General features: G+C 40.2%; 1 protein-coding gene across 4 annotated transcripts in view; it reads left to right on the forward strand.

Annotated features, from left to right (window-relative positions):
* The first annotated feature begins 316 nt into the window (after nucleotides 1-316).
* Nucleotides 317-11,735, forward strand: part of KTI12 (KTI12 chromatin associated homolog) — a 31,433-nt gene continuing 20,014 nt past the window's right edge. Inside the window, exons 1-2 of one of the 4 annotated variants that reach the window (XM_075208413.1) lie at nucleotides 317-473; nucleotides 1,272-1,432. In XM_075208413.1, coding sequence (XP_075064514.1) covers nucleotides 1,285-1,432 — 148 coding nt within the window. In that variant the 5' untranslated portion in view covers nucleotides 317-473; nucleotides 1,272-1,284. Of the gene's footprint in view, nucleotides 474-550; nucleotides 715-746; nucleotides 812-1,271; nucleotides 1,433-11,735 lie in introns of those variants that run through there. The other 3 variants (XM_075208416.1, XM_075208414.1, XM_075208415.1) reach the window with 3 other exon arrangements.

The raw sequence follows: 11,735 nt of genomic DNA on the forward strand, positions 1-11,735 counted from the left end.
CTGCAAAGCCTGAAAATGTACAACTGATGCAAGTCAATGTATATTACCCTTCGACTACATTAATGTAAAAACGTGTAATTGCAGCTTTAAAATAACTGTATAAGTCCACTTTTAATAGGTAAACTATACACTGCAACATATCTTTGTGGAATATAACAGTGTAAATGTATTACTAGAGGTATCGTAGACACTGCATCAATAAAGATGTCTGCTTTAGCTTATGCTGCAGGTTGCCATACTCACAAAGTACCATACACGGCAACTTTCTGTGGCTGTTACCCAGGGTGACGAGCGACTTCCCACCACGTGACCGGAAACACCGGTGTTTGCCGGGAATATGGCGGCGCCCAAGTCACTCCTGGTGAATTTTTGCCAGGAGGTTTAACACCGTAGTAACTTATTCTATATTGGGTGTGTGGATAGTTACTAGATCTTTATCAAGTCCACTTGACGCTGTATTTATAGTTACGCAGGTATGGATTGCTGGATGTCACGATAAAGTAATACGGACATAATTCAGTATGAAGAAGAGATTTAGGCCACCAGTCCAGCTGTTGTGTAACCACAAACCCCAGCATGCCATTGACAGCACATGCCAGGATGTGTAGTCACATAACAGCTGGTGAGACACATGCTGCCTACTTCTGATGTAGCGTATGACAAGGAAGGAGGGATTTCATAAACCAGATTGACTGCACACTTTCCGTTTAGCTGGTAGGATGGGTTTATGTCATAAGACGCATCATATTTGAGAGCTGACCCAAACCCATGGAGGGACCTGGTTTCTTCCTGGTTCACCAGTTGCTTTAACGTATGAAAGTGAAAGTTGCATTACTATTTATAGTACTGCATGTGTCTGTGTGTTATAGTATAACTTGTTTTGAGGGAAGGCGACATGCTCCCCTAGAAACTAACTTCCTTCCTAGACAGTGTTTTGATGGAATACACGTGTTGTGTGGCTGAATAGGATGTGTCCAGTTCAGTTGAAGAGAGAGGGGCAATGCCCCATCCTGGTGCCTACATGGTACATGTGATAATATCATTACTTATGTGAGGTTTTTTTTGTTTTCCATAAAAATCAATAGTTCAATAATTCAATTGCTCAATTTGCTAAATAGTGTTAGTGATTGACAGTTAGATTTCTTGAACATGATGCAAGTAATATGGTTTTGCAGTCTACATTAGCTTTTTAAAGTCTGTACAAAATTAAGTTATTTGTAACTCTTCAGTATTCTTTATGCTTATTTTGCTTCACCTGTTTATTCGAACAGGCTGGTTCCAACAATGCCTCTTGTTTTGATGTGCGGCTTCCCGTGCAGTGGAAAGAGTCAAAGAGCATTGGAGCTAAAGGAACACCTGGCGCAGAGTGGCCGAAAAATTTATATTATTGGAGACCATGTCCTTGGAGTAGACCGTAATGCTGTGTATGCAGGTAGGAAAGATTAATTTAATTTTAATACCTAACATTTGATTTCTAGCAGCGTAAATGGAAGGCAACCAGTAAAAGTCTTTTGGAAAGTGATTGTGCACATTTATTTTGCTGAGTATTGGAATGTTAGAAACATGACACTTTTGAGAGATTATGGAGTTGTACAAGGGAGTTAATATCCTCTTGGCACTTCATTCTGCGTAAGTAATTACTGATACACCCCGTTCAGCTTTAGTGTGAACCTGTGGTAGTTTTACCATATCGATGGAAAGAGCATGTGGGTAGCAGATATAGTCAAATTATGATCCTATCCAAACAATCCACTGGAAACATTGTAGAAGTGATGGAAGAGATAGTCCTTAAAGGGGTTTTTGTCCAGACTAGTATATCTGGTACATTGACAGGTCCTGATTGGACATTTGCTTTGGCTACAACCTGCATAGCTCCCCCAAAAGGGAAAAAAGTTAGTCACAGAATATACTTTTCCCATATATGCTTAGTTTTTAGTGACTTTTCCTTGGTTGGTTTTGTTTTGCATTTACAACATTGCCTATAATTAAAATGCTTGAAATCTGCCTTTGTATGATACAAAGTTTATGCTTATTCAAATTGTAATATTCAAACCTACTTGAAACGAGTCTTAGATATATGCACACTTGTGAAACTACAATCTGCCTTACTAATTACTTATACCAGGAACTGCAGCAGCCTATCCAGAAAGAGGAAACTCAAAACAAAGTATCATAACACAAATTACATGTTACACAGAAATTCATGTTATATAACAAACATTGTTACCTAGTGACAATATAAAATAAACAATATGCAAAATATAGAGTTTGGCCGATTGGTTTGTCGTAATCTAAGCCATGTGGCCATTTAAGAGTGTAAATAACATGATCGTAGTCACAATTAAAAAAAAAAAAAAAACTTTAAAGCAGGGCTTTCCTTTAGTGGAGGTTCCAGGAACTTCATGCTTAATCAGTTTTGTTTTGTTCTACCTGGGGCTACATCGTTCCCCAGGACTCCACACATCTTTTCTTTTGAACACATTAAAGTAGCTGCAGGGGGGATGTTAGTGGGAGGACCATGTTGGTCCACACGATTACAACTCCTCTCTGCAGCTTAATTTCGCTTCCAGACAAAATCTGTGAGAGAAATGTCAGAGCCCCAAGAAAAACGATTGCATGGACCAGCCCCTTGTGACGGGAGCACTGGGTAGCATGATTTTTCTTCTCCCTACCTGGTAGCTTCAATTTCTGTATTGTATCCTTTACTTGGCTTTTTTAACACACAAACCTCTATAATGAACAGTAATTACAGTTAGAAAAGGCATTTCTGCATAAAAAGAATACAGTTAATTGGATGGATGATGAAGTACTTTGTATCAAAGGAGGAGCTTCAGGCTAGTCGATGGGCTAATAGGTCAGGGTCTCAGATGTGTATGGAATTAGACAGCATGTAGGTGATCCCAGTGGAATCTGAGTACTCGTATGGCGAGGAATCTTCAGATAGTGAAGTGGGTGAGGTTAAAGAAGGAGCCATGATCTTTTTAACCCTGAAAAATTGTATTCACTGATTAAATCTATTAAAAAAAACTATGTGAATTCAAGATACACCAGACCCATCATCCCTACAAGATGCATTTTTTGAAGATAAGCATCACATACTCAGTGTTTATAGTAGATAGTGTGATAGATGAAATCCTAAATAAAAATGGAAAACCACTAGCTGGGACTTGGTTCAAAAAAGGTAGATACTGCAGGGCTTGCCTATTAGCTAGAATTGCAATACCATTAGATGATGGGGGTCTATAAGATACCATTTGGACAGAAAAATAGAGACATTCTTCAGAAAATGTCATGCCTCATCAGAAGCAGTGATTAAAGCATGAGTAGTGATGGCCTCAATATCCTGGGCACTGAGAATTTGGATGTATAATTTGTATGAAGATGTGCAAGGGAAGGTAAGCAGACGGACTCTGCTGAAAAATCCATGGCTCATGTAGAAATGAATTTATTTCATATGTGAGGCATTCTTAGACACAATCATGTATTCAGCTAGAAGCATAGCCTCAACTATAGTAGCCAGGAGAGTACTTTAGCTGCACCCTTGAAAAGCAGATCATCAATCAATAAATAGGTTAATGACACTTCCTTTTGATAGTGGTCTCCTTTTTGGCAATAAATTAGACATGATGATTAAGAAGACAAATTGCTTCACCTTCCAATGGATAGCAGAAGATATTTTTCTTTTTCATCAAGGCAATAATTTAAAAAAGCCAAGACCTATTGCTTGGGTAAGCAATATTCAAGACAGTTTGGAGGAACCACAAGCAAACAGCCTTTATCGTCCCTTCAGAGGTAAGAAGGAAGAAGCCTCAGAAATCCAAAATGACTGGGGGGCTGTACAGCCTTCAATGAGCTTTCTGGGGGTCAGGATAGTGAGGTATGTAGATGTTTGGATACATACTACACAGGATTGATATTATAAACAAGGGGTACAGAATAGAATTTCATGCAGTACCCAGGAAAAATGTGTTCATAAAATCACAAACCCCAGCACACAAGTAAAGGCATTACACAGCAGTCTTAAAACATTTATGAAGAAGCAAGTTATCAATTTGGTTCCTACAGCTCAGGAAAGGCATCAGCTTCTCCAAATTTTTTCTGGTAGAGAAACATCCAGGGTACTTTCCAAAAAACTTTGTTGAAGCAAAACATGGGGTATTTCATAGAGTTTTGCATGGAGTCTGTCAACTCGTTTTTTAGTACTATCAGGAAAGGGGACTTTCTAATGTCAGTAGACGTACAAGACGTATATCTGCACAACAGCATCACTGTAGCGCAACAACATCACCCTTCACCTCAGGTTCTTTTGCTTGTGAGACAATTTCCAGTTTACATGTTTACCGTTTGGCCTATCAACTTCCCCAGGAAATTTTACCAAGGTGTTTGTAGTATTGATGGTGTTACTCGGAGAACAAGAATGCATTTTTCCCATACCTTGATGACAAAAGGAAGTCAGAATATGGCACAGACAGAGTAATAATAAATAATGAACTGGGACAAGAGTCATTTAGTTTCCTTGCAACTGTTAAAATTAGCGGGAGTATGGATGGATACAAAAAAGGACAAAGCCTCTATATCAGAGGACAGACTTCAGAAGCTACAGCAGTCCTCTATAAGAATTTGTTTCAGACTGTTGGAAATGTTTTTGTCAACTATAAATGTCCTGACATGAGCAAGATTGCACATGAGATGTCTGATTAGTTGATCAGAATAACAAGCAAGACCAGGAGGTCTCTCAGTTGGTGGTTATGTCCAACACTGAAAAACAATGGAAGAGCACAACTGGACAGTGATGACTACAGATTCAAGCTCCAGCCGATGGGGAGCTCATCTTAAAACAGAAGTAGTACGGGGGGCATAGTCGCAAAAAAAGAGAAAGAGGTTGCTCTTCGCTCTAGTCATTGAGCCTCTGGCTTGTCTGATTGGAGCTAACACATCCATGTCTGACATAACTACCGTGTCCTCTGAGAACAAAATTTCTCTGTTCGCAGAAAACGTCCTACTCTCCCTAACCATGCCCTCGGCCTCTATCCCGCACTTGTTTCAGGAGTTGTCTGGCTTCGGGGCGGTCTCGAGATACAGAATCAACAATGCCTTTTCATCTACCTGGTCCTCTCAAAAAGCTTCTCAAGCTTAATTTCAACTTTCAGTGGCGGATGGACTCCGTAACATATCTAGGGGTTAAGATTACGAAGTCTTATGATCTCCTGTACAAAGCAAACTTTCCACCCCTGATACACACATTAACTTGAGCAGGATCTCCTCCACTGGCAGAAACACTTTATCTCCTTGATAGGTAGAGTCAACGCCATTAAGATGTCTGTGCTACCTAAATTTCTTTACCTGTTTCAGACTCTAGCTGTCCCAGTGCCATCCCAAACCCTTTCAGCAATACAAGCTTCATGCAATAACTTCATTTGGAGCAAAAGCAGACCTTGGATTCGCTGCGATCTACTCACCAGGCCCTCAATATCTGGTGGCCTGGTACTGCCCTTGTTTTGCAGGTACTATAAAGCTCTCCTATCTTAGCCAATTGATGTCTTGGCACGTCGCCCCACATTCTAAAAGGTGGGTCGACCTTGAAAAATTACATGATTACCACTGACTCGCTTGGGACTATCCTCTTCTTTTTTTTTTTTTCCCCCTCCTTGGCCAGGAGCTTGGCTTGGCTTCAGAGTGGAAGGCTGTGTGAATCACGTGTTTTCATCACATCGTGGGTGACTTGGGTCCATGTTCATTCTCAGATATACACGAAAGACATTCTAAATTCTTTTGGTATCTCCAAACTCAACACTTTATACAGTCATCCCTCCCATCCTCTCACCTTTGAAGCCTCTCCTGTTTTGAACGTAATTGCATGTACAACAGTAATTATAAAGGGGCTATCGACCTTCTCTACCACTCTGTCCTGGTCCCGCAAATCCCCCCGACAGCCCCATACATGACAGACTGGGAAGCCGGCCTGGACGAATCTATAAGCGATGAACAGTGGGACACAAGCCACACCTGAATTTCTAAGTGTTCTATTAGTGTGACAATTAAAGAAAACTCTTACAAGGTCCTCACCAGGTGGTACTTGATCCCTAAACATCTACACATTATGTTCCCCCCCACTTTGGACGCATGTTGGAGGCAATGTGGACACAGAGGTGATTTCATGCACATATGGTGGGCAATGCCCTAAGCTGTGCTCCTTCTGAGCCGCGGTTAGAGCTCTTATAGAGGATGTCATCGGGCTCACTCTTCACCTGACAACCTCCTCTTATGTCTCCATTCCCTGCCTGGACAAAGCTATAGACAAATTGATTCTCCATATCTCCTGTGCAGCAAAGTTTTAAATAGGCCATAATTGGAAAAAAAAAATGCAACCCTCCCTCACACCAGGAGGTAATTAACCGTATCTGGTTCGTATCCCGGATGGTATACCTTACCAGTCTCCAGAACAAGAAGGCGGGCTCCTTTCACAACATTTGGGATGCTTGGTACTCGCATCACACAACATCCCTGCCCGGCGTACTGTAAAGCTACTCCTTATCCTACTGCAGTCATTTTCCCGTCCCCCCCCAATCTTGCACGTTACCCTCCCAATATTCCCTGCACTTCACCATATATTTGCACCATAGCAATGGATCCTCGATTTTGGGTACAGACTGCGAGCCCCTTCGCGGCTCTTCTCTGCACAGGCCCAATGGACTAGTCTGGAATACTTCCTTTTATTGTCGGTCTGTTATGCTGCCCCAGCCTATGTTAACTGTGTTACATGTGCCCTGACTGTAAAATGTTTGCAATGCCATACCTGTTTGCCTGTTTCATCTTTGTTACCTTAACATTTTTACAAATAAAGAGATTTAAAAGAAAAGAGGTTGCATGCAAAAGTCTTGGAAGCAAGAGCAGTGTGATGAGTAGTACACCAATTTCAGACGCAATTGCAGAGCAAACATTGGAAGATAATCTTAGACAATCGCACAGTGGTGGCCTTTCTACACTAACAAGAGGGCAGCAACAGTATGGCAATGATGGCAGAGGTGACATCAATCCTAGCAGGGACAAAAAAACATCCTAAAATCCCTGACCGTTCTGCACACAGTGGGCATAGACAACACATTGGCAGACTACATAAGTCGGCATCAGATTCATTCAGATGAATTGAGCCTAAACAAAGAAGTGTTCCTACAGTTAACGAAAAGGTTTGCGGTACCACAACTAGACCAAATGTCAACAAGTTGAAATGCTGAGGTAACACAATTTTACTCTCGTTATAAGGATACTAAAGCACTGAGATGCACTAGCAAAACCATGGAATGACAGTCTGCTTTATGTATTCCTTCCAACACACCTGATAGCTTGTACATGAAGGAAAATAGCAAAAGAGGGAGTGGAAGTGTCAGTAATACTTTCAGTCTTCCCTTGCTGGCAGATGTTCATTCAGACATGGTAAATGTGTGTAGAACAATCGTGGCCTCTGTCTTATCGTCCAGATCAGGCTACATCAGGAACCCATCTGTCGTCCAAACCTCGAAACTCTTTCCTTGATGGCCTGGAAATTGTACTGCCCGTTCTCAAAACAAGGGAATCTCAGACAAAGTAGCAGAAGCATTTCTACAAGCAAGAAAGAAACATTCTTCATGAGTGTACTAAAAGTCTAGAGTACAGACAAGTCTGTTCAGGGTCCTAATTGGTAACTCTGTGGACGCAGGTATATTCCAAGCACTGGACTCTCTTCAAGAGGGATTGCTGAATAGCTTAGCATGCAGTATATTAAAGATGCAGGTTTCAGCACTCTGCCGTTAATCTTTTGTTCAAAAACACGGAGAATTTAGTGGGAACATTTCTCCAGGCAGCTAAAAGGATCCGTCCCTCCATTAAGCTTTTTGTGGCACCATGGGACCTAATTTCCAGAATCTGTGGTATCATAACAGCTTGATCCTCTGCAGAAGAGTCATCCCAAATCACTTACGCTCAAGGACTTAATTTTGGTGTCAATCACATCTGCCAGAAGAGTGGGTGAACTTCAACATTATGGTTCACAGAACCATTCCTCTACATACACTATGACAAGGTACAAAGTCCGGATGTGTCATTAATAATAATAATAATAATAAGTAGTGTCGCCTTTCCATACAAAACCAGGAAATTGTGCTCTTGCTTTTTTTCCCCAGAACCAACTGAAGTATAAGAAATAAAATTATGCACACTGGAATCAGAAAGCACAATCTTGGTGTATGTTTCAAGTACAGGAAAACATATAATCTATTTGTAATCCCGGAAGGTCCGTGCCAAGGACAAAAACCACCAAAAGGCGCATTGGCAAGATGGAGCCAATAAATGATAGTGCAGGCCTACAAGAGGAATGAAGTTTACCAAGCTGCGGATTTGAAAAGTGGAGAAGTTGCCTATAGCAACCAATCAGATTTTAGCTGTCATTTATTTAGTACATTCTACAAAATGACAGCTAGAATCGGATTGGTTGCTATAGGCAACATCTCCACTTTTTCAAACCAACAGCTTGATAAATTTGCCCCTCAGTCTCGTTTGCCCTTTGCAAACATACAGTTGAAAGATTCTGCTGCAAAAGTTTGGTCAGATGAGACCAAGATAGAACTTTTTGCACTAAACTCCCAGAGCTAAATTTGGCGCAAAACACACAATACCTACTGTGAAGCATGGTGGTGGTGGCAACATTATGTTATGGTGATGTTTCCCTTTACCTTCTCTTCTGATGATAGACTTGAAGAGAGCAGTCCAGGGCCGCTCTCCACTAAATTTGACTGAACTTGAACAATTCTGCAAAGAAGAATGGGCAAATATTCCTCTACCTAGGTGCACAAAGCTGGTCTAGACATATTCAAACATACTGATGGCTGAAATTACAACAAAATGTGGCTTTTCAAAGTATTAAATCACGGGACTGATCACTTTTCCAACCCTGTTGTTCTAGTTTTTCTTTATTCATTTTCAAAACTGTTCTCTTTTGTTTTTAGTTAGTTGAATGTTGTAAGGCAAAATGTGTAAATAACGTTGGAAAAAGTTTGATTTAATTTTTTTTTTTAATTTCCATTGTGTAATTTAACAAAAGGTAATCATTGTGACAGGGTATGATGATTTTCCATAGGCACTGTAATGTATCATTAAAAATTATCTCAATGTCCTGTATGTACTTGCTTTGTTCTTTTCTCTATTTTTTAAGTGATTCTGTCATATCAGGTCTATTGTTGGCAAGTTCCTTTTTTAAATTCAAATTTGAAAAGTCAATCTCCCAAGGTGGACGTATTTAAGTTTCTGCAATTTAGCTTCCCCCATGTTCTTTCTTTGTTTTAGTTCATCCTTCCAGGCATATACTCAGTTCAGCCTACATGTATCACATTAAAATGTACTATGGTTATGTGCTATAATGTCATGTCAGTTTTGCTTGATTTTCGTCATGGTTCTATCTTTTTTTTTTTTTTGTAAGTTTCAACATATTCTGCTTCAGACTGTTTTTTCCTCAATGGTCCTTTTAAATGATTACAAATTAACTGGAGTCTGTTCCACTATTACAGCTAAATAGTTATTGAAAAAACTTGCACAGTCTTTTGGTAATAAACGCGTCATCATTTAGGAGAGTGGGTGTGAAGTCAATCTGAAATCCACTGTACTGAAATGTATTCTGCAGAATAGTGATAAACTTAATACTTTGTCATCCAAGTTTTCATAACTTGGTTGGAGAAAAGGAATACATGGACCAGGCGCTGTAGCTTGTGCAAACGTGCTTACTTATACATCAGTCTACAGAACAATATCCACAAGCTACATGCTCAGTGTGAGCCTGATGGTCTATCGTAGGAAAAGACACGCCTGTACAAACCCAGCAGGTGTTGGTAAACTGAATACATATAATTGCCATTGTCGGTCCTTGCTGCTTGGGAACAACATTTCCATTTATTTTACTACACTTTTTGTCGGTCTCCTCCATTTTACTTTGTGGAGACAGATCTACAATGCAGTCACTTATATTAGGAAGATAGATGGTTTCTATGATTACTCTACATGAATACCAGAGCTATCCTCCATCCAGGATGACCATATAGGATCCCAAATGTGAGGAGGGGGGTCGGAGCGGCAGATGCAAGTGTCCTAAATCTGGAAGGTGCTCTCATACCTACATTATACTGTTCTTAAAGTCCTATATTGCATCTCTCTTATTAAAAAGGAAAATGCTTGTACGTAGTGCAGTGTGCTTTTACAGCAACCGTGAATCCCTCTCAATACAGTTTCCTCTTATTTGAATGTGTGAGACTGTGTATTGTGACTAACTTCTTTCTCAGTTGGAATAATTAAAGGATAGAATTCTGAATCCTTATTTATTCTGAAATTTGCGCAGCCAATAGATAGTCTGTGACTACACAATTTGTGCACATTTTTCTGTGTTTATATAATTTTATTTCACACACTACTAGGAGTAAAGCAGCATTGTATATTCTATTAGTTGTAGACTTCCTTGAGAGAATACAGAACTGCATGGTTCTGGTTAACTTCATTAAGGTCAGCAACCTCTCATAGATTGTAGAATTGTGTTAGTGAGTGGTGCTTGAACCCATTGAATTTACAGTGTGCAGAGTACTGCTTGTCTGTCAGCATTAACAAAATCAAATTGGTATTGAAAGTACTTTGTATACTTTTGACTTAGTTCTATTACAAAACAATGTATCATTGTTTCTACACTACAATCTTAAAGCTTTTCATATGCCGCTTAGAAGTTTCTGTTCTAAGCAACAGTTTCTTATTTGACTGCTATTTGCTGAAATCGTGACTTTGTCCTAGCTCCACTCCCCAATGACAGCCTCAGATATATTTCTAGAAATGGAGCCAGTCAATTCAGGTTCACTACCCTGTGACTTGGTTAACAGTATTGGCTAGGGTGTCCCTATGGACTCAATTTGATGGGCATGTTACATCCAGAAAGCCAGCTCTACTGGGCAGGCGTGAGCATCGTGAAATCCTGTGGGACAGATCACAAATCTCTCAAAGTTTTAGTGCTCAGGATGACACAATGGTGTCTCAGACCTGACAGAATTGTAAGATTTCATGAATTTACATTAACTATTGTCAGTCTTATGCTATACCTATAAAGTAGTTTGTTTAAAGCTTCAATGTATACAGCTAGCTGCACACATAGAAATTGCCAAATTGGGTAAATCTGGTCGGCAGGTCTGAAGGACAGATCTCAAGTCGGCCTACATTACCGGTCTGTCAATGACCATACAAAATCAGGTTGATTTTCTTTTTGTGTTCCACAAATTTGTCAGACGTGGTCTAATTTGGAAAAAATGAAATAATTAACGAACTGTCAGTAAAACTCTGGACTGTCTGGGGGGCAAGGGCCAGTCCCATAGTGGGCTACGTTGGACAGCACCTGCATTTTTTTCCTTTAAAATGTTTCAACTAGGCTTCTAACTCGAGTCTTGCCTGGGCTAAACTTTGACAGCCCTCCCCTGCTGGACATGTAGTTTAAGATCACATGGATCTTAGTATTCCGGTGTGTAAACCATTCGGCAGTCCTAAAAATGCCACAAGCAACAGTAATATAATTGCCAAGTCTTTCAATGTATTTATTGTATAATGTGCACTGTCTCCCTGAACCTTCTATGACACTTGTATTAGTGTATAGGTGAAAGCGTGAACACTGGGCTGCTGTGGTTGCTAGGAGATCTTGTTAGTGTGAAATGTTGTTAAGGCATGTGAAAGGCTGAGCATGA

The sequence above is a fragment of the Mixophyes fleayi genome, chromosome 4 (genome assembly GCF_038048845.1).
Source record: "Mixophyes fleayi isolate aMixFle1 chromosome 4, aMixFle1.hap1, whole genome shotgun sequence".
Taxonomy (NCBI): Eukaryota; Metazoa; Chordata; class Amphibia; order Anura; family Limnodynastidae; genus Mixophyes; species Mixophyes fleayi.